General features: G+C 42.1%; 2 protein-coding genes across 5 annotated transcripts; both read left to right on the forward strand.

Annotated features, from left to right (window-relative positions):
- The first annotated feature begins 534 nt into the window (after positions 1 to 534).
- ENTPD3 (ectonucleoside triphosphate diphosphohydrolase 3) lies at positions 535 to 21,210 on the forward strand. 4 transcript variants are annotated; one of them, XM_042889290.1, is made up of 11 exons: positions 535 to 646; positions 1,557 to 1,699; positions 3,405 to 3,525; positions 7,664 to 7,781; positions 10,495 to 10,645; positions 11,397 to 11,556; positions 13,535 to 13,765; positions 14,147 to 14,419; positions 14,516 to 14,626; positions 16,389 to 16,526; positions 18,592 to 21,210. In XM_042889290.1, the coding sequence occupies exons 3-11, from the start codon at positions 3,406 to 3,408 to the stop codon at positions 18,823 to 18,825; spliced, it is 1,536 nt and encodes a 511-aa protein (XP_042745224.1). In that variant the 5' UTR covers positions 535 to 646; positions 1,557 to 1,699; position 3,405; the 3' UTR covers positions 18,826 to 21,210. The 4 variants fall into 4 exon arrangements, with proteins under 4 accessions (XP_042745224.1, XP_042745227.1, XP_042745225.1 ...); XM_042889293.1 differs by lacking the exon at positions 18,592 to 21,210 and adding an exon at positions 17,137 to 17,323; XM_042889291.1 differs by lacking the exon at positions 535 to 646 and adding an exon at positions 1,169 to 1,242.
- Positions 21,211 to 23,355: 2,145 nt separating this feature from the next.
- Positions 23,356 to 26,243, forward strand: RPL14 (ribosomal protein L14). The gene is made up of 6 exons (XM_042888584.1): positions 23,356 to 23,420; positions 23,809 to 23,910; positions 24,456 to 24,550; positions 24,997 to 25,096; positions 25,466 to 25,519; positions 26,063 to 26,243. Exons 1-6 carry the CDS (start codon positions 23,418 to 23,420, stop codon positions 26,147 to 26,149), a joined length of 441 nt encoding a protein of 146 aa, XP_042744518.1. The 5' UTR covers positions 23,356 to 23,417; the 3' UTR covers positions 26,150 to 26,243.
- The last annotated feature ends 1,197 nt before the right edge of the window (positions 26,244 to 27,440 follow it).

Below are 27,440 nucleotides of genomic sequence, written 5' to 3' on the forward strand. Positions count from 1 at the left end.
TAAAATGACACTGAAGGAAAGAAACAGCAGACGGGCAATCAGGAGGAATAGGAGGCTTTGTCTTTAACTGGCAATAGCTGAACTGATCCATTAAGGTTATCATTAACCCTACTTTAATAATGTGCTGTCATCATAAGAAAGAAATGACATCTCATTCTAGCAGTAAAGCAGAGGCCCCACAATGGGTGGACTATGGAAGGAACCTTACAGATGAGTCACAAAGTGGCAGATGTTTCCTTGTTCTCCTTTCTTTATTCAAAAATCAAGGATAATGATTCATTAACATCATTACAAGAAAAAAAAATCAAGTGAGTGCTTTTTTTTTTTTTACTTCATGTGAACCTGAATCCAACTAGGGCAGCTGGGTGGTTAAAGTGTTTCACTGACCCCAGAGCTCTTTTCCCTGTCAATCTGTGCTGCAGGCTGTAGCATGATCCTTGTCTACAGCACACCATGCAGGTCAGACAGGCACTGGCTGTCCCTGTTGACCAACCTCATCTCCTGCTCATCCTCCAGGTGACCCACTGGTCATGATGGATGAGGAAACGCTGCTGATGTTGTTTACTTAGACCAGCAAAGCCTTTGACGCTGTCTCCCATAGTGTTCCCCTGCAGCCTATGGTTTGGACAGACGTACTCTTGAGCAGGTAAACTGGCTGGAGGGCTGGGCCCAGGGCTGGGCCAATGAAACTGTGAGGGGTCCAGAACACAAGTCTTTCTGGGAGCAGCTGAGGGAACTGGGATTGCTCAGTCTGGAGGAGGTTCAGGGGATGGGCTGGCTTTTGGACTAGGTGATCTCAGAGGTCTTTTTAGACCTTGACTCTGTGATTTTATGATCTTAGTGACAGTACTTCTGCGTATGCATTTGAGCATATGCAAGAATGCATATGCTGCTGCCAAGCCTTGATGTGGCACAGGATGCAGCAAAACTAGCAACCAAGCAGGTTGCTGCGCGCCTCGGCTGCACCCATCTCCTCCATTCAGCCGTACGCACCGGGATTTTGCACCTCATGCTTTTCGTTTTGCGCCCGGGCGGCGGCCGCGCAGAGGGGCGGGTTCCCGCGGTTCCCGCCCAGAGCCGCCCGCTGAGGGGAGGGCGGTGGGGCGGCCTCGGTGCTCAGCGTCCGCGGGCTGCTGGGGGTTTGTGTGTCGCTTTCTTTTTTATTGCTTTCCATCAGCTGCGGATTGCTTTTGAAATAAATGCTCACGTGCGCGTATCTCTCCGGTTACAGTGCGAAGAAAGGTACTTCTCTTGCATACCCGCCCTTAACGTGAACAAAGCGGCGTGTCTTTAACCTGGGAGCTTGGAAAACGTTGTGGGCACAAAGAGGTTTGCTGTGGTCAGCTTCCCTTGGCAGGCAGCCTTCCTTCTGCTGGAAGAAAGCTGTAGAAAATGACACTCCCATCTGCTCCTGTGCGGTGCACAGCGCTTACCTGGGTGTGGGAAGTACGTCTTCATGCTGCTGCTTGCTTCGGGGCGATGCTTTAATAATGACTGCTAAAAGGCTGCTGCCTTTGAAACTTAATTAAAATCTTATGTGTCTTTTTCCTTCCAAGTGCGGGACATGAAGTGCTTACATGACAACTGCTTACACCGCGGAGAAAACAAACTCCTTCCTCTCTGCTGTCTCTTCAAATCTCAGTGAATGCAGCTGGTGTCGCTGTGTTGCCTAGCCCGTGTGCAGCTTGGGTGAGCCCAGGTAAGGTTAAGCACAGCCTTGCACATCTGATCCAAATACATAAAACCATAAAACGTCTTGCACAGTTCAGATAATAAGATATCAGCTGCGTAACAGTTCCAAGAGGGCATGGAGTGTAAGATGTCCTTCTGACACAAAGGCCATTGCTTACATTGGGATTTACAGATTATTCCCCTCTGATGTTGTCCTGTTTGCTGGCAGGACAAAATTGTATGATGAATGTCCCATGAGCAGCTTACTCCCTTACTCAGTATGGTCTCTGCCAAAAAAGGTTGTTAAATAAGAAATTGTGTCTGATGAAGACAAATCCCAGTACCAGGAAAGCACGTGAGAACTTCAACAAACCCACATTTCAGTGTCCCTTGTATAAAAAGGTATAGCAGAAAATCTTTCAGTTGGTGATTCATGATCCTTGAAATCCCTTCCAACCTGGACCACTCTGTGATTCTGTGCTTCTGTGATTCAGTGATCATGGGGTGTTTTTAAGTGTCAGTGGTGTGATAATGATTATTGCTTGCTCTTACCAATGCTTAAATTTTTCAAATACTTTGCCCAGAGTTGTTTGTTTGTTTATTTTTTCCTTTGGTAATTACTTACCATTTCCAGCTCTGAATGTCAATGCTTTGATCTAGGACTGAATGTTAACAAACTAGGTTGCAAGTAGGTAAGTCTTCCTTCAGTCACTTCTCAATTGTAGCTAACATAAGCTGAAAATTCATGGCACCTGGAATATGGAAGATGCATAAAGGAGCACTTTATCCTTCTTCCTCAGCCCTCTGGCTCTGGTTGGAGCTAAAGTAACAGGCAATGTGCTAAAGGTACAGTAAGACTCACCCAGTGTGCTGTAGCCCTGGAGCACACAGCAGGTCTGGCCTCCTGTCCTTGCATAGGCTGGCATTCACAGCTGCTGGAACAACAAGGCAGCCCTGAGCAGCCAACAGTATCCACCAATATGGAAGAGTTAGGAGGTGGGAGTTAGGATACATCATGCCAGGCTAGGCTGATGGCAAAACAAATGGATTCTGAAAACAAGAAAGGCAGGAAAGTTCTTTTTCTCTTTCTCTGAAAACTGAGCTTGTCACCTCCCATTTCTTTCATTTTCAACTCCTGTAAAGCATAAAAATCTTTGGTATTAACTATGTTAATATGTGCATACACATGAATCTAAATCATGAACGCGTTGGCAGTTAGAAGATGTCTACTTTAGTATTCTTAAAACTTCCTTTGTTTCTTGCTGAAGCAACCTGTATCTAGTACAGACCGTGACCTCGTATCACTGGTAGGAACACTGAGCTGTATTTAGCAGCTACCAGCACTATGCCTACATGGCTGTGGCTGTGTCTTGGTTACAGGTATGCATAGGATTGTTGAGTGTGCGCTAGTCTCAGCCTGCCTATTGGCCTTGTTTCCTGAGGCAATGGGAGATGGTCAGCATGCATCTACATGTAGACACTGTGGGAAATGAGCACTCACGCATCCTGAATATGACAATATACATACACCTCTTCTAGAGAATGGCAAGTTGGTGACAGCCAAATGCCAAGCAGTTCTTAAGCAGAATACAGAATTTTCATGTAGCATAATCTAATTGAGGAAATGAGATTTTATGAGATTTTAAGTCTTAACTGATTCAGAGCTTCAGGTACTGTACACAATCATTGAATCCTTTCACACTATTGAAGTGTTGCCTTTTGTGTTGTTTCAGGATGCTTACCAGAACGCCGAGCATTGTTGCCCAAGTGTTCCTTCTTCTAAGTGTAATTCTTATCATTGCTATTGCAGTGATTCAGATTAATCAGCAGAAGATTCTTTCCCCAGGCCTTAAGGTAAGTAGGTAAGAAATAGGTAAGTAATAATAATAGGTAAGGAAGACCAGTATTTGGAATTGATATTTAATAATCATCATTTCTAAACACTGTTTTATGGAGTAATTCAAGTGTGTTTACACCCACAAATTAATTATGTTCCTTATTAATTATGTTCCTTATGTCTTGTGTCTTCCTTACGTAATGGGAAGACTAAGGCTGCGGCAAAATGAGAATTGGCCAAGGTTACAGTGGCAAAGGTGAAAAAGGATTCCTTAACTCAGTGTCTGTGATACCTATCACACAATGCCTTCTTCAAGACTGGCAGGCTAAACAAAGGCCAAACAATTTAAAAAAGAAAACATTGCTTTTTTTTTTTTTTTTTTTTTTTTTTTGGTCTGAAGTTAGAAGTAATTGTAAATTCTTTTTGAGATTATTCAAAATTATTTTGAAGTTATTTCAGGTATTTCTTGGAGTTAAAATTCTATTCTCAATCACATTTAGGAAGTTCTTACTGAAATCATTGCAAACCACACATGATTGCTGTGGATCATAAAGCATTTGGGCTGCAAGTGTGTATGTTCTGATTTACCCCATGTTGGGACTTGCTAGATACTAAGAGAAGTGAAGTTAGCTACGTAAGGAGCAGCAGAGCAAACTGAAAAAGACAAACTGAAACAATCTGAGAAGTAGGTTCAAGATTTGCCTTATGCTGCTGGATTATGCATGTGAATTCTTCAAAGAGAACAACTGAAGACAATTCTATAGAAACTAGCCTTCCAGGGATGCTATGCAGTCCAGTTTTTTGTTCTTACAGCTACAAGCATAGACAATTTGTCAGATACTTCTTTGAAGTCATTTCTACCTTTCCCTCTACATACTTATCTGAGTAGTTCATAGTAATAGCAATAGGCTGATAGCTTACTACACTTCATGGGATTATGATAATCTTTGGTTTGTATGAATCAGGTTTTGGCCTAGAATTTGTATTGTGATATCAGCTTTAAGTGTTGGTGTGGTGTGGCAGGGTGCGTGTGCTGGAACCTTGCACGGACACAGTGCCTCACGTTTACTTCCTGTTTGACTTAAATTTCTGCTTGGAGCAGTCTTACATCCTAACAGCTTTTGCTCAAGGCAAAACTGCACTGCTATGTATGCCAAGGACACTATCTAAAATACAGCCTACGTATTGCTTTTGTTTGTCATTAGTTTCAACTCAGAATGACAAAGCTGTTTACTTTACTCTTCAAGGAAATATCAGATCCACCTGGCTAATCTGGAGGTGGTTTGTTTGGGGAGGTCTGCTTCCTGAGTCACAGCAATTTCATGGCTGATTCCGGAGGAATTTTGGCAATTCTTCTGCCAGATGCTTGGCTTTGGATTTCTTTTGGGGCTGTAAGCCTGATTGTCCAGAAAGCTGTAGTTTATATGGAGGGCTCTGTGTTTGATTCTGGAGTTACTGAATAGTTTTTCAGTGACTGAATAGTTTTCAGCTAAAACAGTGGTTGAATGGAACCTGACAGCACAGAGGATTGATGGTATCTGTGGAACTTTTCACCTTGTAGCTGATCAGGTTAAACGTCATCTGAGTAAATATGAATGGAATTTTCATTATCTAGCAACCTCTGAGAAACAGACTAGAGACTAGAGACTGATACCACTGGTAATTCTTGGGGGAACAGGAGCTTGTAGGATTACAGTGGGAAACTGAGAACTAATGAGGTACAGAGGTTGAATGGTGTGCCACCTGAAGCAGTGATCTTTCTTGGAGATTTGGGGCATCCAAGGGAGGCTGTGTGATGAAATAAATTAGCCCGCTCCAGCTGCTTTTACTGGTTTGCAGCCAGATGGAGGCTCTCATTTTTCACTACTGTCAGCTCCTTCTGTCTTTTTTAAAAGAAAAAAAGTTGACTGAGAAGTGAACCCTACACTATGCAATGCCTACCAGTTTGATGATTTTTGAAGAGGGAGCAGCTAAACTTGTTTTTGAGGATAGCAAAGAGGAAAAGCAAAACAAGTCTCCTTTTACCGAATTAGAGCATGGCTGAGGTTACCGTCAGTAGGTTTGAAATGACACCAAGTTGGGAGGTGGTGTCAATCTGCCTGAGGATAGGGAGGCCATTCAGGGGGATCTAGGTAAGCTGGATCGCTGGGCTGAGGTGGATGGGATGAGGTTGAACAAGGCCAAGTCTTGCACTTCGGCCACAACAACCCCATGCAGCGCTACAGGCTTGGGGATGAGTGGCTGGATGTCTGTGAAGAGGAAAGGGACCTGGGGTTGTTGGTTGATGCCCGGCTGAACATGAGCTGACAGTGTGCCCAGGTGGCCAAGAGGGCCAACAGCGTCCTGGCCTGATTTAGAAATAGTGTGGCCAGCAGGAGCAGGGAGGTGATCATCCCCCTCTACTCAGCACTGGTGAGGCCGCACCTCGAGTACTGTGTTCGGTTTTGGGCCCTCAGCGCAAGAAAGACATTGAGGCCCTGGAACGTGTCCAGAGAAGGGCAACGAAACTGGTGAGGGGTCTGGAGCACAAATCTTATGGGGAGCGGCTGAGGGAGCTGGGATTGTTCAGTCTGGAGGAGGCTCGGGGTGACCTCGTTGCACTGTACAGCTTCCTGAAGGGAGGTTGTGATGAGGAGGGATTTGGCCTCTTCTTCCAGGCAACAAACAGGACCCGAAGAAATGGCCACAAGTTGTACCTGAGGAGATTTAGATTAAACATAAGGAAAATTTTTTCTCTCAGAGTGGTCAGGCACAGAAATGGAGGTGGTGGAGTCGCTGTCCCTGGCAGTGTTCAAGAGGCATCTGCCTGAGGAGCTACAAGAGATGGTTTAGTAGCTTGTAGTAGCAATGTAATGGAAGGATGGTTGGACTAGATGGTCTTGTCAGTCCTTTCCAACCTTGTGATTCTACGATTCTGTTGGAAGGGGCCTCTGGAGTCACTCGGTCCAACCACTGTTCATGCAGAGCCAGAGTGGAGCATATCCAGGTGGCTTTTGAAGATCTCCAGGAAGGAGACTCCACAGTCTTTCTGGGCAACCTTTGCCAGTACCCCACCACCGTCACAGCACAGAATTGCTTCCTGATGTTTAGAAAGAACAACGTGTGTTCCAGTTTGTGCCCATTATCTCTTGTCCTGGCGCTGGGTGTTGTCTTCTTTGTGGAACCCCTTCAGGAATTCATACAAATTCACACCTCTGAATGTCCTCTTCTACAGAGTGAACAGTCCCAGCACTGTCAGCCTGTCCTTACAGGAAAGATGCTCCAGACCTTTGATCATCTTGGTGACCCTCCCCTGAACTCCTTCCAGTATGTTCAGGTCTCTTGTACAGAGGAGGGCAGAACTGGATACAGTACCCCAGGTGCAGCCTCATTGCCTTTCCTTTGTCAGTTTGCCTTTTCAGTTGCCATAGTCTTCTGCTGCCACAAAAGGTAGGAAAGAGGTTAACACTGATCTGCTGGGCAGTGGAATGAGATGGAAAAACCTGCACTTTAATCCTACAGAGAACCCAGTGATTTTGTATAGGTCACATTAATATTTCTCATTTATTTCATAAATATGCAGTAGTATTGATTCTCCTTTCCTCCCCGTATGCACTCTGGCACAGACTATGGTCAGAGCCAGATTCTCAGATGGACTGCCTAACCACTCAAAGGAAAACTTTTATTGCACAACTAGAAAAGAACCAGACTTGTTTCATCATTCTATCTGTGGATTATACACTTCTACCTCCTTGTTTGTGTCTTTATAGATCCTTTGTGTATCGCTGAATCTAAAGTCTGTGCTCTGGTATCAAACCCATCAGTATCCAGTGAGTTTAGCTGGGTTAATGGGAAAGCAATTCACAGTGCTATCTATGTGTCAAGCATGGATTTTAATCCTGATGCTGAAAGGAGATGAGTGTTTTCCATTTTCACTGAATTCATTACTGAGGATATATAGTATGCTGTTTGTTTTGCACACAGATTTATTCTATGCTTTTCTGTTAGATCCCTGTCTAAGCACCTAACACTAGAATTAACGTATCTCCTGTAACTATACTGTGCATACACTTTCAAACACTTTAGTTTGATGATTTGAAAAAGTGTGGCTGCATATGGGTGTTGAGGATGTCACTGTTTGTCTCTTGATGTGATCAATTACTTCTTTCTCCACAGTATGGAATAGTCCTTGACGCTGGATCTTCGCGGACTACAGTCTATGTCTATGAATGGCCAGCAGAAAAAGAAAATGATACGGGAGTAGTGAGCCAAACCTTCAAGTGTGATGTGAAAGGTGAGCTCAGATAGTAGTTCCTTACTTTTTGTAGCCTCTGGGAAAAGGTTATCTGGAAGCTTATACTGGGTTTTTTTCCCTGTTGCTATGGTAGGGTGCACTATTTTCCAACAGAGAGAAAATTATAGCTAAACTTGCCTTACTCCACTGCAGTGTATGAGTGGTGCAGACAGAATTCAATTACAGAGAGTCTTTATATGCTTAGTCCTTACACCCTGAAATAATTTATTTCAGAAGGAAAGTATAAGATATATTTAAAAACAGTTTGGAATTAGAAATCTCTGAGAAGAACTGGAAATTTAGCCCGTTAGATGTTTGGCATTGATGAAGGCAAAAATGGATGCCAGTTATGCCACTGGAGTTTGAAGAATTAGTTTTTAGTTTCCAAGATCATTAGCTGTATTTTAAAAACACTTCTGTGGATTGAGTCAAATTTCCTAGACAAATGAGGCCTATGCAGTTCATCTGGAATTATTCTGTAATTACTTTGAAAGAGACAAGACGGGGAACTATGAAAGGCATGAAGGAAGAAAGTAAACTGGAAGAGCTTGTCAATTCTAGATAGCAAGGGAGAGTCTAATAAAATTAACAAGTAAAACAGCTAAACTATGGGATTGTTTCTAACAATGTCATAGCTGTTTCAAATACGAATATGCAGGTCCTTGCCACAGGAAAACCAGGACTTTTGCCCCGCTTGAAGATATCTCACAACAACCACCACTGGCTGCGTGCCTTGTCTTTTGTCTGAGGTTTTACACTGGCTCCTCTCAGAGAGAGGACACTAAACTCTACTGATTTTTGCTCAGACTGCAGTGTGGTTAATTAAGTATGTGCTCTAGCAGTGTGCTGTAGATTACTTCCTAAGAAATGTCAGAGACATTTGGCTAAGCTTGCAAAGATACCAAAATTTCACATACCTGTCAGAGGTGTAACTTCAGAGGTTCGTAAGTGACTAGGAGATGAGTAGGAGGGAACAGTTTCTCAACAGCACCAATCTTTCTGTCATCATCATTAAACATACGTATAGATAATTTTAGAGCAACAAAGGAAGGAAGACAAATGTAATGTGCCCAGAAGAAATGTACTGTCACGTGCCTGGTGGTGTGTTCTTCACAAGCTGCAGGTGTGGCAGCCTGCTTGCTGGGGCAGGGGGTACATTCCGCTTGCTTATGTCTTAACTCATTCAGAATGTTGCCTGTAGGAGTTCTAGAGTGAGAAAGTTGCAGTTCTATTTTCCTCTAAAACGGACAGGGAATTATTTTGGGAATTTAACTGGGTAAACAAAATGCTGGGAAATAGAGGCGTCCAAATTGCTGTGAGGCCCCATGGGGCCTTAACCAGAGTCACCCACAGTACTTCTCATCATCCAGTGTATAAAATCAGCACATTTCATTGCTTTAGTCTTGGGTGCCTCTGCTCTGGAGGAGACAGAGGGTTCATGTGTTCCTCAGGTAACGTGGGGAAGTGCAGTGCCAAAAGTGTCTGGTAATGTTTCTTTATCTGAGGGTAGCCTTAGGCACTTAAATTGCGGGGGTGGTTCTGGGCCTCACCAAGAGGTAGACTTGCACAAACTTACTAAACTTGTAAGTCAAACAATCAACTAATTTGTCATTTCTATGGTGTTCTTGTAATTTCATTTCATGTTTTATTAGGTAACTCTGCCATGTCTGTTCGAACCAGCCCAAAATCAAAACCTTTCAATAGTCTGTCCTGGTCAGGCTCTAATCATCAGCAAAGTAGGCTGTCCAGAATGGATAGTTACTGCCCTGTGACCTGCTCTGCCTGTTCTGAACACTGAAGAGTAGAGGCTATTGTCAAAAGAGAGTGTATGGGGAGTGTGAGGCAACAACAGCTGCTGAGGGTGTGAAACAAAGTTGGTCCTCTGCTTTCCTGGATTTCTCTGTGTGCCACATCCTCAGCTAGGGAATTTTACTGAGGAACGTCTCTATTCACACTCAAGTTGAACCTGGCAAAGCTGAGGTCCTGCTGGTCCTTGGAGTGTTGAGTAACGGAGGAGAGACTTTCATTTAAATTATTCAAATAGTTATACATTATGTAGCACAGTGTGACTCCCATTTCTGATACTGGAAGTTTGGAAAGCTGTAAAATTCTCAGTAGTTCATGCACCAACCTAAACTTGTACCTCAGTGACATCAAGAGCCACTTTTGTGTGTGTCTTGGAATTTCGGCAGCAATTCCTTGCAGCAGCTTTTTTAGTTTTAGTTGAAAGCAGTGAGCTATAGTGAGCTATAGAGGTGCAATGGTGCCCGCAGAAATTATGGAAAACAGTTTGGGAAATCTTAGTCTTAATGTGTGCAAAGAAGTATATGCTGTAGTTTAATAGATCAGAGAAATTTCACATCCACTAGACATCTTATTTTCTATAGCATTATGAGTAAACCTATTTTCACGTAATATTGTCACGATGACATTAAATGGTTATGCTCTTATACACATCTTACTACATGCATGGTACTATAGGTGCACATGCATACCCTTACAAGCAAGAAGTTTCAGATATCTTCTCTGTCACACACAGCTCAGACAGTCACTACATTGTTTATTCCTTAAATAGTCATAGTTTTCAACCATTCTGTTGTTTGCAACTACAAGAGAGAAGAGGGAACCTCTTTGTCATAACAACTGTTTGCTTAATTAGGTTAATTTGTACTTGGCAAAGCAGAATGCAGTCAATCTACTTGTTTTCTTTTAGGTCCTGGTATATCCAGTTATGAGCATAACACAGGAGCCCTTGCGAAACCGCTTGATGAGTGCCTGAATAAAGTCAAGGAGAGAATCCCAGTTCATCTACATAAGAGCACTTCAATTTATCTAGGGGCTACAGCTGGCATGAGGCTACTGAGGTACAGTGGAAGTTTGAACTCCTCTACATGTGTATTGCTATAGCAGTCTGTGAAGAAAGAATGTGAAAAATGTACTGGGCACATTTCTGTCCACTGGAAACTAGTCTTTTCAAAAGGAAATGGAGCCTGGCCAATTAAATTATTTTATTCTTTTTAATAGGGAAAGCGGGGCTATATGAAAATCCTCTCTTGTACCATTTTGGAAATAAATTCTTTCTTTATTCTGTAGAAGGCAGAATTTTAATTTGCTCTTTCAAAGTTATCTTAAAATCCAGCACTATGTAAACAGATGATGTTTATGCATATCTGAGGGCAGCCAAAAAGCTAGACACTGCAGAGTTTTCTTGATATGGATGTGATGTAATGTGGCTTTTGGGGTCTGTCTGTGGCTTTAGCTGTGGCACAGACTTTTTTATATGTTTGGTCTCTGACTAAGCAGAGTGAGAAGAAAGATTTCAGGCCCACAGATATCACATAAGCACTCAGTTCACTAAGAAAAGAGCATGTTTGAGACAAAATACTTATGAACTTGTATGATGAAGAGTGAAGTTTGTACATAGTGGGCGAGTTGCTTGCTGCAATGATGCTGGGTCCTTGGCTGTTCCCTATAATAACCATCCCCTTTAGGCTAAAACAATGTCAGTTTTTATTAGGTGATTGTAAGGCTTTTCTTGAGCTGCTAGGCAGTGAATACTAAACATGAAATTGCCTTTCCACATACTCAGTGTCTCATGTTTTGTGAAATGCTTAGGTTGCAAAATGAAACAGCAGCCAACGAAATCCTCGCAAGCGTTCAAAACTACTTCAGAGCACAACCTTTTCGATTTAGGGGTGCGCATATCATAACTGGGCCAGAGGAAGGGGTGTATGGATGGATAACAGCCAACTATTTAATGGGCAGTTTCTTAGAGGTGTGTGGAAAAAAAATGCATGCTTTTCACTGTTCTCTTTCTTATAAATGAGAGGTTTGAGAGGAAATGACTGTTAAAACGTCATAGCTATAGTTTTCATTTCACAATGAGACATATAACAGGGCCTTGTGGTAGTAATTCAACAAAGGAAGCACAGATGAAAAGATGTGACTGGGATCTGACCTGGGAAAGGTAAAACTGTAGATCCACTAAACTGGGCTCTTCCATAAATGACGTCAGTGCCTTACTGAGAAACAGAAATTGCATTGCTCCTGAGTGCATTGGTATTTTAAAATGTGACAAGTGTTGACCATCTTGACAGTGGTGCCAATTAAGGATGTTTCCACCTTCTTTTCTGTGACTTCTGCAGGTAGTTGCTGCCTCTGCAGCCGTACTGGTGAAGAGTCTACGCCGCTTAGGAGTTTCCAAACTGTTTGGCAATGTTAGCTCAGTTGTCTTAACAAAAAAAGACAGTTGTCTTAAGCGGTGAATTTTATGTGGCCCAATATGCCTCAGCTGGGCCAGGAATCACTGATACAGTTCATTACAGTACTGCTGAAAAGCTGCAGGCTGTGACATCAACTGTCATGTCTGTAGTTGGGAGGGAAGATCACTTAGTGGGTCCTCCTATTTTGTCCATAGTGATAGCAACATAAAGATGCTTACACCGTCCCTTGAAGTTGTAATAGTGTCAGGCAGGCATTTCATAACAGGAGGTATTTTCCTGTAACTGGTCATATGCTTTCATGGCAGTTGTGTGCTGCTCTTAGCATTTATTGCAGTTCTTCCAGATAGTCTTGCTAGGCTGAAAATAATTCCAACCACACCTCTGAGTATTGTTCACTGTCTTGGTAGAATGGTTCCTGTTCAGCTGTGGAAATTAGTAAGCAGGAGTTGGCAATCCAAGTGATACTTGGTGAATGTGTTGTTGGTCCCTGCTAAGCTAAGAAAACTAAATAGTAGTATCATATGTTCTGGCATGGTTTTTCTTATTTTATGCAACAAAAATGACTTCATGAACTTCAGGGTGATGTCAGTCTCCTGCCACATGGATTTTAATGCTGAAGATCTCAATTTCCATATGACAGATTCATGAGGACTCCTGAAGAGAATGCTAGACGTTCTGAAGCCAGTTTAGTATAGAGTTGTGTGAAGACTAAAGTGTAGATTATCATGAGTAGGAGCAAGAAGCTTCTCGCTATTCTTGTAAGAAGAATGGAGATAGGAGGGAAATTCTCCCATGGGCTCTTAAGAGGAATCTATTACTGTAGATTTTTTTCATAAGTATGATTGCTAGCCCATGTTTCTTTTTCCTTCTTTGTTTATGTTCACATCACCATCCATAGTAAATTATACTGCAGTAAATATGGAGGGAATTACTAGCACAGAAAAGGTATTCTGCACAGTGACTGTGTAGATCAAATGCAGCATTTGGAGGATGTTCTGGATAACAGGGAAAAATGCCAACTGAATGGATCAGATTTATTGTCACTGCAGTTTTGGTGATGGAAATGTACAGATTAAGGCTTCATGTTCCTTTGATTTCTATTTTACTCTACTTTCATTCTCTTTTCTTTTCCTGTGTATAATAGTATTCCATTCCTTTAATAATTTATCTTGCCTTGAAACAAGCAAATTTGCATGCTAATTCCATTCAGATCTCCCAGGTACCCAGACTTCAATTTCCTGCATTCTAGTATAGATATTGATCAAACTAGTCCAGTGCTTTGATTATTATGCTGTCCTCGGTCTTCAAAGCTATGCTGTATTACTTTTTCCATCTTTCAGACTCTTTGCTCTGTGGGAGTACTTCTCATTACATCTGCATGCTTTCCTCAGAGCTAAGATTTTCTGGAAAAAGTGAAGGATAAAGAGGGAGGGGAAATCTAAAAAAAAGTTCAGTTAAAAGTAGAAGAGCTCGAAGGGAGAACAATCAGATGATATTTCTAATTAGCTTTGTTTTTATTTTTATGTGCAGAGAAACCTTTGGAGGACATGGGTCCATCCATACAGAAAAGAGACCATGGGTGCACTGGATCTTGGAGGAGCTTCCACTCAAATTTCTTTTATCCCAGAGGACTCTCAGGAGAACTTCAATAACACCATGCAAGTGAAGTTGTATGGTTACAACTACAATGTCTACACTCACAGCTTCCAGTGTTATGGGAGAGAAGAAGCTGAGAAAAGGCTTTTAGCATTGTTGCTCCAGGTCTGTTTAAGACCGTTTGCTGCTCTTGCAGCTGTTCAGTAATCATCTGAGCAGGTTCTTAGGGTTGTGGTCTCTTCCCTTTGGTGGAGTTTGGAGACCCCAGTTAAAGCTTGTGTTGCTGTGGCCAAAAAGCACTTAGGTTTCAAAGGTTTTCATATTTGTTAAATATTGCTCTGAGTTTTGTAACATTAGACAAAAAAAAAAAAGGGTTCTGTGTTTTGCTGATTTTGCTGGTTTTGAGGAAAAGAGTCCATATGAATGACAGTGTTCAGCCATGACAGAGAAGAGATCAAGAACATGTGAATGTGGGTTAGAAAGATTTCTGTAGTTATCGTCACATTAAGTCTTTCATGCTCCTGAGTAGTCTTTGTTTTTCTTCAGAAGTCAAGCACCAGTTCCAGTGTGGATAATCCATGTTACCCTCGGAATTACGAGGCTGCCTTAACACTGAAGTACTTCTGTGGCAGTCTTTGTACACAGTCTCTGAGACCAGCAAATTATTACCCAAACCAATCTGTAATCTTCCATGGAACAGGAGACCCAGGTCTGTGTCAGGAGATGGTTTCATTACTGTTTAACTTCACTACTTGCAGAAACCAGGAGGACTGTCCATTCAGTGGAATCCATCAACCAAAAGTTAAAGGGAATTTTGTGGTGGGTTTTCAAATCAGCATTTCCTTTTGAACTTTTTTGCTTTTGATTTCAGTAGTTTTGAAAGTAACAGGCCTTTCATCTGCTCCTTTTCTATAGGCTTTCTCAGGATTCTACTATACAATTAATGCTTTGAATTTATCTGGGCACTTTTCTCTCGCTGACTTCAATTCAAGTATGTGGTTTTTCTGTTCACAAAGCTGGGCCCAGGTAAGTGCGCCTTTTTTTTTTCTTTTTCTTTCTCTCTCTTTTTTTTTTTTTTTTTGTATTTGTGAATGGGATATAAAAACAAAATGGACTGTTCGAGTGTCCAAAACTTTTGAGGTCTCTGTCAGTATTAACATTTGTTTTCCCACCATGCTTCCAATCAGAGGGATTTCTTACAGAAGGCTGCGGGGCAACCTCATTGCAGCTTTTCAGTACCTAAAGGGAGCCTACAAACAGGAGGGGAGTCAACTCTTTGGAAGGGTAGATAACAGCAGGACAAGGGGAAATGGTTTTAAGTTGAGGGAGGGAAGATTTAGGTTGGATATCGGCGGAAGTTCTTTACAGAGAGTGGTGAGGTGCTGGAACAGGCTGCCAGAGAGGTTGTGGATGCTCTGTTTCCCTGGAGGTGTTCAAGGCCAGATTGGATGGGGCCCTGGGCAGCCTGGTCTAGTATTAAATGGGGAGGTTGGTGGCCCTGCATGTGGTGGGGAGGTTGGAAATTTATGATTCTTGAGGTCCCTTCCAACCTTGGCCATTCTGTGATTCTGTGATACTTTCAGAGTAGCCCTCATACTTGGTGTAAATTTATTCATTCCAGGGAATTGGAGATTGCCATGATGGAAGCATTTAGAAGGCTGATAAAACAGGCCAATTTAAACTTTAAAACAAGACTTAGCTAGATCTTTATTAACAACACACTTTGATCTCACACTGTCAGCAGTATCATGATATATTCAAAGAACTTAGTAGCAAACAGCTATATTCTACATTTATCAGCAAGTGCACAGTGCAACAGAGCTGATGCAGTATAGCCATAATTTGACTTAAATGGGAGCTAACACTGGCTGTGAAGAACTTGTACTGGTGGAAGGCAAATTGATTTTTCACTATTGTCCCCACAGGGTTCATATGAGGAAAAGGTAAAAAATTGTTAAAATTGAATAGTAAATTGGCCCCAACGGGCATTCCATGACCTTTTCCACACTGTTTTCACCCAGCAGTTTTTCATTTTCCATCTTACTTCATCTGTCTGGGATGTTTTGTGTATTCTGTGATACACTGCTCTTCTTGTAACTGATGGGACTTGCAACTGGGAGTTCAAAGCACTTTGTTTGGGTCTGTGAATTCCAGCTGATACTCATCTTCAAAATGAGCATCTTAGGTCAAAACTGACATCCAGAGAGCAGTCCTGTTACTGGAGGTTTAACTCAGTGTTTTTCTACTCCTGTAATACTCCTCATGCTCTGTTCTGATCTCAGCAGTTAGTGTGAAACTAGGATAAATGGACAGACCTGTATTAAATTTGAAGGGAAGTACCTCCCATTACCAGACTAGCTCCCTGTTTTGCATTCATTTTGCTGCATTTCCTACTGTAATTTACCATCATCGCTGCTTCGTAGCTGACTGCCACACAGAAGGTGCACTCTGTGATCCTCTTAAAGAGATTTGTGGCTGTGGTTTACTACCACAGTTTTAACCACACTATAAAGATGACATGGAAAATTTAGGAACGATAACATCCTTGATCACTTATGTACAGTTTTATGTTTATTTTGATTATTCTTTACCATGTAAGCTGTCTCAACATCAGGGTGTTTTCACTGTAAATCTCCTAGTTGTCCACAATTTTACTTGCTGTTTCTAATGCATTTTAATTAGAATCCAAAGTATTCTGGTTGGTTTGGGTTCTGTTTTGTTTTGTTTTTTTTTTAAACAAATTGGTTTTTATGATTTACTTTTTTTTTTTTTTTTAATGTGCTTTCAGCTCCAGTTTATGCTACCTAAATCTGAAGAAATATACACTAGATCCTACTGTTTTTCAGCCAATTTTATTTATTACTTGCTTGTACATGGCTACAACTTTGATGCAGGGAATTGGCCACAGATACACTTTCAAAAGGAGGTGAGTAATAATTGTTTCTTCACAAATTTTAACCCAAGGATGTCTAGAAGAAAACAGAAGATGCAGCAGCCTACAAAAATATTATGGTTGTAAACAGCCTTTATAGATGATTGTCAAATGTTATGCATAAAACAAAGCCACTTTTCAAGCCTCATTACCAATTTCAGCCTGGTTCCAGAGGCTGCATCATTACTTGGTGATGCTGGCTACATTCTTTTAGAAAGCATTAACAGTGTGTCGAATATTAAATAATACTATATTTTTAACCTTGCCCCAGTTAAAGTATTGGCTCGTTTAAGGCCTGAAACTCTTTTCCAGTCAAAGTCAGTGAGCTAATCCTGATGGGCTGAACAGGAGAAGTCCAGCCTTTCTGTCTGCTGCCAAAGCCTTGGGCAGATGGGCAGAGATGGTTTGTAGTCAGGGGATGAAGCAACTAGGGCAGCCATCATCCTCAGATAGCACATCCACCTGTGCTGTAATCTGGTTTTCTGGAATAAGAATTTATACTGATAGACTGTTGGCTTGAATATGGCAGACAGAAGGCTTGCAACCATGTTTGTGTAACACCTACACTACTCTCTTCCCTGACCTCTGATTTTCCTCCTAAAAGCTAGAATACTTGGGATGAAGTGGTATACAGTCATTCTAAAGCTGCTGCTAAGAAATCCTTGCTTCCAGTTCAGAAGGCATTGCCCACTATGTAAGCCTGGCTGTTGCATCAGGAAATATAGTCCCTGCAGTGCTTTGTGACTGCATCCTTTCCTCTCTGTTAACTGTAAAACCTTGTCCTAGGTTGTCTCTTGATCTCCTTTGCGTGTGGAAATTTTTTGGCACTTGTGTGCAAAAACAACAAATAAATGGTTGTAGATCTTCGTGCAGAGAGTTCTTAAATGCAAGGTATGCTGACAAGCTTTCACTGAGAAATCATAAGTAATCTTAAGTAATGTTTTCTGAACAGTCATACTCTACTATTAGTGTACTAAAGAATCAAATCAGATTTAGCCCTTCTACCAGGAAATCAGCAAAGCTTACTCTGGGATCTTAATCTGGACCCTTAAAGAGTGGATCGTTTTTTTTTCTTTTTTTTAACGTATGTTTTGTTGCCCCCTGCAGGTGGGAGCAACCAAACCCAGAAATATTTTTCTGTATTTAGCAAGACCATAAAAATACTGAGCAAAATGGAAACCCCAAAGGCTTATTTGCTACTTACAGTTTGCACCAGGGTAACTGTGAAAGTCCAAAAGAAAGACTACATCCTCTTAATCAGATCTGCCCCTCAAAGAGCTAAAACTAGTCACATCTACTGTGACAAGCTATCCCAGAAATAACAGCACAGTTGCCTCCAAGGGTATATACTGAGAAGTGTGGAGATTTTTTTCTGGCCCATGCTATAAAAGGATATTTGCTTTTAGTTGGTGAAAGCTTGAGAACCTTAACACAATGCTAAGATCTGTGCCTTTGCAGAACTGGATGATTTGCAAAGGTTCTGAACCCCATAATGAGAAGTTTATCCTCTTTTATTAATGAAGAATCAACTTAGTCCATCTTATTGCTTTGCTCAATCTGTTGCATTTCAGTTCTTGTTGCTGAAGCTTTTTCTATATTATTTAAACAAAAGGTATTAGAATATACACAACCATAGAAATGACCAAATATTATAGGTCCTTGTAGTCTCCTACAACCAGTAGGACTGCTTAAAGTTGTTAATTAACATTAAATTTACCCTAGCCTCCTCTTTGCTCATGTCAGTTGGACTGTGAGCTTTTATCTACTTGAATTAAATAATGTCCTAGGATTTGGCTACAACAGGAGAGTGATTCTAGGAATGTGCACTAGTGCTGATTCTTTAAAAATATGTTCTGTGTACATAAAAGCCCATAATAACTGGCTGTCTGCTTGTATATCACCCATCCTTGTGATCAGTTTTATTAGCATTCTCTTGAACTGAAAAAAAAAAAAAGCAATTTTCCTTGATAACTTACAGACAGTTGCCAGCATCAGCAGTTCAGCTCTTTTCTTTGAATGAAAAGAACATGGGAATAGGACTCTTTTGTCTGTATTTCAGGTTGGTAACAGCAGCATAGCATGGTCACTTGGTTACATGTTGAGCCTCACCAACATGATTCCAGCAGAAGGCAAGCTGATCCAGTTACCTCTGAAACCTTCTTTGTTTGCTGGGCTCCTCATCTTCCTCACTGTTCTGGCACTGTTGTGTCTTTTCTTCCTTGTTTACCTGTGTATTGTGTCACGTAATCAGAAGGTCATCAGTCATGTGGAATATGTATTTACTCCAGAATGAAAAAACTTACCTGAAGACTGACCAAAAAATTCATAATCCTATAAAGTTACGTAGAGCTTTATATTTGAAAAACATAGTTAAAGACAGGTGAAAAGTCCTGAAAAGACCAGAAGCATAAATAAAGGAGACAAGAGGCACTGAGGAGTCTGTGATACGGTGAACTGGAGTGCTTCTGAAATATTTTGGCAGTTGTTTCTGTAAAATGAGCATATCCAATGTTAAGCAGATGAAGCACAGGCAGGTCTGCTGCTTTGCTTGTTCATGTTTTTATAGTGTCTTTCTGTCAGATACGTATGAATTTTTGTCCATTAATTCTGTGCCACCTGATAAGTGATGTATTTGATCAATGGCAGCGGTTGTTCACGATAAAATCTAAGAATGAGTCAGTGGAAATTGTGAGAGAAGGGAACATAATGGCTGTTCTTGTGAGTGCTGCTGACACAAATCCCCCAAACAATCCAGCTTCTGGAAGTGGAACAAGCACTGGGTAATCACATGAGCTGACAGGAACAGCACAGCTGGGAGCGAATTGCTTTTATTGCTATTCCAAACAATTGATCCCCATCATGTTAGGGTGTAACACATTGCCAACATCTTTCAGGACTGTGAAGCCCATCTTAAAGCTGAGCTATACTTTTAGCACTACAAAGATCTCAGAAAGCCTGTTATGGCACATTTAGATTTGCTTTGAAGGCAAAAGTAAAATCTTTTCAGTAAGGGAACCTAATTTTCAGTGTATCATAATTACCTCCAGAAGCCTATAGAGTTTTCAGGGCCCTTTTTTTTTTTCTGTAATAACTATGGCAAACATTTTTGGTATTTTCTACTTCTGACCCGTATTCCTAATCTCAGATACAGTAAGTACCAGTTTGTCAGGTACATATTATTTCAACTGTCTTGGATCTTCTGAAGCATTAATGTGAGTAGGCAAAAACTTCAGCCCTGCCTTCAAGGCTAAGGGGATTAGGAGGCAAGCTGCAGGTCAGAAGAACTGCCTTTATGTAGTGGGTTTGAGACCAAATAGCTGCAGTCACAACTGCTGCCTTCAGCTGCCTTTATCAGCCTTTCTACTGTCCTGGCCTCAGCATTCTTTCAGCAGCACTGGGATATATGTAGCAGATGCTTTTGTCAGTGACATTAACTCCAAACCTTTACTGGGAACACAACTACCTTCATGCTCTTAAGAGTTGCCTTCCTTTAAAGCTCAGGCATTCTGCACCAAACCTCTAATTCTTACCTACTTAAATCTTGGAGTACAAATGTACCTGATGCTCAAGGTGTCCATGGAAATGCCTCCTTCCCCTGTCTGTCTTTTGTGCAGCTTTGTCCTTCCTTAGCTGGCTTTTGAACTAGCCCTTGGAAAAGACTTCTGCCAAGTCATCTGCCTACTCCTGCCTTTGTACAGTGTCACTATTCCTCTTCGTATTGCCTTAACATGATCTGTGAATGTATGAGGGGGACATATCCTTAGGGCTTTGGAGTTGGCAGGAGGAGGGAATTGCTGTGCTGTTCAGGACCTGCAGGAAGAGAAAAAGCATCTCTGTTTCTCTTCCAACCTTCTGCCATCTCTTTTTGCCCAGATTCGCTACCTGCATGGAGCTCTGTTCACCCACCATATTCCCCCAGGTGTCCTACAAATAGCTGCTGCCAACATACTAATATATTCCTCCCTTTTCAGCCTCTCAGGATTGCTTCCTTCTGCAGGAAGTTTCCCTTGCTTGCATCATAGCTTCTCTGAAGGGATGGTTATTCAGTTCTTGCATTGAAGTTTTCTGTATGAGAAAGTGTAAACCAAAAGTGAGACTGCCATATTCAGCATCTTCTGCTCACTGGCTAAAGCCCATGAGCAGCTAACAAAGAAGTGAAATTATTAAAAATTCACTTGGACTTACAGATATACTTGGATAGAGCCAGTATCTATTCAAAGAATCTCTCCATGAATCACAGTCCATGCCCTCTTCTCCCTATGTATATAATGTCTTTACTGAATCAGTATGACGGCCAGTCGATTAAGAACTCAGTCTTATGTCTCCTGTCCGCTGGGAAAGCTGAAACTACTGAACTTCAGTCAGCAGCACTGCAGCTTACAGCTTCCTCCCAGTCAGCAGCATCATCCCCATGCAGTGTTAGAGGTAAAAGTACTGCTTGGACACAGGCAGCTTGGCTGTCCCTGGCTGTCGTTACTTCTGGGGGAGAGGTGGAGCGATGGAGATGTAACTCTGACTAAATCCTCCCCCAGGTATGAGTCAGAACCTGATCAGCAGGTGTAACTTCCCCACATCTACCACTGAACAGATCTGGTGGGGAGCCAATGAGGTGAACGGGATTTGGGAACATGTACAAACTACCGCTTATTTATCTGTTTGTACTCTTTACTGCTTGCTTACAAAGATTAATACAAATAAATTGTGAAAAGCTAAGCCAACTGTACTTTTTTTTCCCATCTTTTGCAAATATCAGTATTTTCACCTTGGCAGACAGGTTATTCTTATTAGAAGCAGAGGAATACTGAAATGCTTTTCTGCGTGATATAAATTTGCAAGTTGTAGAACTCATCTGTGAGTTTCTGGAGTGGACAGTGCTCACTGTCTCCAGAATCTATATTCTCAATGAGGAAACAACTGCGGCTTAAACCAAGCCACTCCCAATTATTATTATTTTTTAATACACGTGCATGTAATCTGCATATATATACAATACATATGAACAACTTCTACGTTTGAACACTTGATATTTCTTTCAGGGACACTGACACTTTTAGGGTTTGCTTCAGGTTCACTGCTGTAATACAGATCTGAAAGGCTGTGTGCCAAAGAGAGAAACTTCCCAGATATTGAGGTAGGTCATGATACAGATTGTTTAGAAAGAGATCTGTCAGGAGCAGGAGCGTGTAATACAGAGCAAAATCTCAGCTATGGAGAAGCAGAAGAAACAAACAAGAGGTGATGTGCCTGCAGGCATCACTGAAGGGTGGGCAGAAGTGACAAACTTCTCATAAAGCAGCATGCAAAAGAAAGCAGTAACTTTTACTGCGTGGCATAATTGAACGCTGATAAGTTCGGAGGACAGAAAAAGAAGTAAATAAAAGCACAGGGTGATAATCATGCCCCAAGTCGGGGAGTTTTTATTCATTTTAAAAATTCTGTTATTTTACTACCAATCTGTATTCACTTGGATGGCAGTGAAGCCAATGTCTCACAAACAGCGCCCACCTTCAGTTACCAGTATTTCCTTCTGTGTGCTATCTACAATACACAGTGCTGTTTAGTACATGGGCTGTATCTAGAGTTGCTTGCTTGGCAACATTCCTGTAGGCCTATTTAGTCTATTAGACCCAGAAAGCCTATTAACAGATTTTCAAACATGCACTGGAAGTTTTGTTCTAGATGTTCAAGCCAGGATGCATCTAAATTTGTGAAAGCTTCAGCAATGATTCCTGTTATAACAGGAGAAATATTTTTCCAGATCACTGCAGAATGGAAGAATCCAAAAGACAGCATCTTTGACTGACTTGACCTCAAGCATGTTGGTTAAAAACATTAATACACGCATTAATATATTGCTACTGTAAAACATATGAGATATATGTATGTTATAGTGGTATTCTGGATAGGACTTCTCAAAAATACCTGGTGGTGTTAAGTGCTCATAAAGGTTTTTATGATCGGTTCCCCAGCCATTTGCATAATAAATACATCAATTAAGAGAACTTGGAGGGGAAGGCACTGAGGTGACCTAATAGCAGGCTTTCAGCATCTAAAGGGGGGCTACCAGAAAGATGGGGACAGATTTTTTAGCAGGGTCTGTGCGACAGAATGGGGGGAAGTGGTTTCAAGCTTGAAGAGGGGAGATTTAGGTCAGATATGAGGTCAAAGTCTCTTACAGTGAGGATGGTGAGGCAGGTGAGGCACTGGCACAGGTTGCCCAGAGAGGTGGTGGATGCCCCATCCCTGGAGACATTCAAGGTCAGGCTGGATGTGGTTCTGAGCAGCAGATGTTGCTGCAGGTGTCCCTGGTCATTGCACTGCAGGGCAGTTGGACTAGACAGGCTTTAAAGGTCCCTTCCAACTCTGAGGATTCTACGACATTATTTACTTGCTCTGATTTCTTCTAGAAACAAGAACAATAAAGACCCCACTTTAGACAGCTAAACTGGGATCTTTACTCTCACTGCTGACAAATAAAGGTCACACCTATTTTCCATCAGTGCCCTGCATTTTGTTTACACTCTTCTTTCCCGGAGCACGTTTTTGGCTAATGCCTACAGAATAAAATCCTGCAGAATGTAAACTACATGTCCGTCTCTATTATCATATACGTCCACCGCAGCGAGCGCACTGAGCTGACGGAGCCGTTCTGCCACGCCCCCATGGTGCGCAGGACCCCGAGCCACCTCCGTCCGGCACAGCGCCGCGCATGCGTATTGCCACGCCGCCATTCCCGGCCGGCCTCGAGCCGGGGAAGCCGTTCTGCGCAGGCGCTCTGCGTCGGGAGAGCGAAACGTGGCCTCCGCGCATGCGCAGTAGCGGCTCGAAGGCGGCTTCCGGCCTGCGCGAGTGCCCCCCTTCCTTTTCTGCTCGCGGGCGGCCATCATGGTGCGGGCGTGTGGCTGTGGGACTGACGGCGGGGCCTGGTGCCGGCGGGGCCTCCCCGCGCCTTTCCCGCTCGCTTGCGGAGATCGGTGGAGGCCCCCCTGCTCCTGGCCCCGCGGCGGGGCCGGGTGGGAGCCGGGGATTGGGTCGGGCGGGGAGCAGGGCGCGGAGCAGGCCGCCCGACGCGAATCGGAGTGGGGCGCGCGTGGCCATTTGGTTGCGATTGGCGAGGGGAGGTTTCTGAGGGGCGTTCGGGGGTGCCGCGGCCTCGCCAAGCGGCTCTCCTCGAGTACTTCTCCTGGTGGGGTCGGAGCCTGTGGGCAAGAGAGGGTACGGGGAGCTGCTGGCGGAGGCGCAGAGTGCTGACTCGTGCCGATCCTTTTGCCCTTAGGTGTTCAAACGCTTCGTCGAGATCGGCAGAATCGCCTTCGTCTCCTTCGGGCGGCATGCTGGCAAGCTGGTGGCCATCGTTGATGTTATCGACCAGAACAGGGTCAGCCCAGAGCACCGTGCCTTTGTCATTCGTTCTCTGAACAGCTTGAGCACTCAGGCCTTGTGTATAGAGCTTAAAGGGAGTTTCTGTCGGTGATTATTCAAGGGATTATTCAAGCGTTTGATACAAATACAGCTGTTACTGTATTTTAAAATTCTGGTAGCAGGCTGTACATTGCCCTCTCCCATCTCTCTGCGAAAAATAAGTGGTGGAGTAAATGCCACTTGGAGGCCGAAACCTTTGAATGGAATGGCACTGATGCCTGACAGACAGGTTCTTTTCACTATATGAAAAGATCCCTCTATCCTGAGGAGCTGAAAAAAGTTCTTATTGGGTGTGTTTCTTAAGATTTATTTTTTTTCTGGAGATGAAAATGAGCCTGTAAGGCTTAGATTATGTGCACGAGATATCATTTCTGGTTTTGTCTGAATAACGTGTGCCTTGATTTGAGGTACTGGTATCAAGGTGAAGCTCCTAAATTATTAGAAAACTAAGTGGAGTATGATGGGAAAAAAAACCCTTTAAAAAGTAACTCATTTTTTCAGGCGCTAGTGGATGGCCCCTGCAGTGGGGTCAGGAGACAAGCCATGCCCTTCAAATGCATGCAGCTGACTGACTTTGTTCTCAAGTTCCCGCATAGGTGAGTTGTTTGCTTTTTTTTTGTTTTTTCCACCTGTATAAAACATATTGTCGCTGCCTGATCTGATGAAAGATGTTCATACAACTTACAATGCAGTGATGTGTATGCAGCTAAAATTGTGCAGACCATGTTATAACAGTTGATTGTGGGTAGGTTTCTATTATCACCACTGGTGGATAACTGCTGCCCAGGAGTATATGGGATACAACCTGACCTGGGCAGCTTGCAGTTAGGAGTGAGATGTTGAGTTCTAGCAAAGGATATGTAACAAAATTTGAATGCCACATGCATCCCTGTGGTATAATAGGCTTAAACTGAAGGGTTGGATTCTACATTTGAAGGAGTGCAGAAGGATGATCTTCCCTTGTGTGAAATTGGTTGAGATGGCATCAGAGAGAACGGTTTGTACAGATAATCAGTATAACTACCTGGCTCTTTTCATACAGCGCTCGTCAGAAGTGTGTGCGTCGTGCCTGGGAGAAGGAGAATATAAATGAGAAGTGGGCAGCAACACGATGGGCAAAGAAGATTGAAGCCAGAGAAAAGGTATGTGTTTTAACTGGATCTGTAATGTGCTTCTTACTGATTCTGCTCGTGAAAATTAGTTTTAGTAGAATAAATTGTGTATTTACTCTTGCTAGGATTAAATGTGGTCATAGTGCAGATGAAAAATTGCTATCAGCTTTTACTTGTCTTTGTACTGTAAGGGTTGGTTTTATTTGGTCGTTTCTATAATCTTTTTTTTCTTGAATCACTGCATCCCAGTGAAGGCCTTCCATACTGAACTATTTCCAGTTGAGTGGCTAGACCCAATTTGGAGGGGATCAGAGTTAACTGTGGAATGTTTTGAAGTGCTGAGTTCTATAACTTGCATGGATATGTAGCACATTCTCATGATTGATTCTTTTCAAACAGAAAGCCAAAATGACTGACTTTGATCGTTACAAGGTTATGAAGGCAAAGAAGATGGTAAGTGTTTGTAGTTTCTTTACAGGGTTAATGCTTTTAAACTTTACTTTTAGAGTTACGTGGAGATCCTTGGTAGTCTTGCCTTTATAGTTGGCTTGGCTTGTAGAGTGACAGAAAGTATTGAGATGCCTTGAATTTTTTATATTTCTTTGGTTGATCATTGATCAGGCTTGAATTCACGTGGCCTGTGTGGCAGTCTTGTGAGTCATAGCTGAGGAGTTACCTGCTGCTGAAATGAGATGTTCTCTGTTGAATGCAGTTAGCATTTTGTTCTGTAATAAACTCCTTACTCATGGAATATTGGAATCCCCACATCAGCCAGAGTGATGTTTACTGCTCGGTAGATCGGTTTTAGGTGGAATTTCACATTTTAAATGTAATACATGGTAAATCTTCTGACTTACTAGAATACAGTCAGATTAGCAAAGGCTTTATTACTGGAAAGGGCAGAATCTGAAAGCTCAGAACTGAATTTGAGGAATAATGGTTTTGAACTGTTGTAGTTTCCATCTGATTAATAGTAATTTTTTGCTGTTTTTACAGAGAAACAGGATCATTAAGCATGAAATCAAGAAGCTCCAGAAGAAGACAACTAAGAAAGTCAAGAAGACAGAGAAGAAACAGAAATAAAATGAGCTGTGTATCACTGTGTGTCCATGTTCTGATTCTTCAGAAGTGACAAGTGGTAAAAGAGCTGATCTAAATTGTAATCAAGTTCACTTTGCTTCTGTTGTCTGTCTCATTTATTAATATTACAAGCATTGGGCTCAAGGGTTTCTCTGGAACACACAGAAATGTTTTTGTCACATTCTGTTGACCATACAGACATGCTCAGTACTTTGCTCCCAAGACAGTTAGAAATGTTGATGTTTTTCCTAACTCAAGATAGTTCATATCCTCAGACATCATGTAGTGATCTGTGAGCAGTGACCTGGGATACTTCTGCACCACAAATGTCTAAAAACACGCAGTTGTTCTGAGTGGTTTATTAACAAGATGGAAATGGATGGTTTTATGCCAGCTCTTCAGTTTGTTTGAAGTTGATAGTTTGTATCAGTACCTTACACACCTGAGTTCCTTAAACTATACAGCACACAATTGCCACTTTTCAGTCAAAACCATTAAGTAAAAAGGGACGTGACCTAAAAAAATAGTTATTTAATTCAGTATTTCAAATTGATTTAGTCTTTGCACTTTAATGTCTGCATCTCTAAGTGTCAGCATCTTCCATGCTTTCTCAGGTGTGGTCTGTTGGCAGGGGATGTATTTTCTTCATGTTGAATGGAGAAATTGTAGATCTGAGATCTCTTGTAGTATAAAGGGAAGTTATTTTTAAAGTCAAATATAAAATGGAGGCAGGAGAATATTGAAAAATGAAGGTTGTAAGACGTTCAAGGACACTGTCAAATATACATTCGTATATTGTCAAGTAGGCCGGTGATATGTGCTTTTAAAAATGAATGCTTATCAATAGTTATGTGCCTGGCTGTTCTTTTAACTAATACTGGGCACGTTTCCTCAGGCACTTACAAGTAGTTTGAGACAACAGTTTTATGCCTCTGGAAATTGAGTTCAAACATATGATTGGTGTGATTGGTGTAACTAAGAAAGAAAAAGCTCTGAAACAATGCAAATTGAGATCAGAATTTGCATTCAAGTATCTGGAGATGTTAAGTTATGTTGGATTACAGTCTGGAGGAAAGAGAAACAGTAGAATGTACCAGGTTTTGGGGTAACTTCACCTTCTGACAGCGTGTTGTGTGTGAGCCTCTTGTGCTGCTCCTTAGAAGTGATGAAAGCTCTCAAACTGCCGGTGGCTTTGCATGGTGTCAGGGGTGCACCTCGAGCAATGGGTGCTGTGCCTTCGGTGCTGGATGGTCGGATTGAAGGCCACACATAACAAGGCAGAAGGATGGGTTTG

Source organism: Lagopus leucura, unplaced genomic scaffold (genome assembly GCF_019238085.1).
Source record: "Lagopus leucura isolate 7727_CA_CO unplaced genomic scaffold, USGS_WTPT01 Super-Scaffold_100157, whole genome shotgun sequence".
NCBI lineage: Eukaryota > Metazoa > Chordata > Aves > Galliformes > Phasianidae > Lagopus > Lagopus leucura.

Bases quoted from the DNA above. Each gene is read 5' to 3' on its own strand.
- ENTPD3 (XM_042889290.1), top strand. From the start codon at position 3,406: ATGCTTACCAGAACGCCGAGCATTGTTGCCCAAGTGTTCCTTCTTCTA. The intron at 10,646-11,396 runs GTACAGTGGAAG...TGAAATGCTTAG, and splicing joins GCTGGCATGAGGCTACTGAG to GTTGCAAAATGAAACAGCAG. The intron at 14,420-14,515 runs GTGGGTTTTCAA...CCTTTTCTATAG, and splicing joins AAGTTAAAGGGAATTTTGTG to GCTTTCTCAGGATTCTACTA.
- RPL14 (XM_042888584.1), top strand. The intron at 24,551-24,996 runs GTGAGTTGTTTG...CTTTTCATACAG, and splicing joins GTTCTCAAGTTCCCGCATAG to CGCTCGTCAGAAGTGTGTGC. The intron at 25,520-26,062 runs GTAAGTGTTTGT...CTGTTTTTACAG, and splicing joins TTATGAAGGCAAAGAAGATG to AGAAACAGGATCATTAAGCA.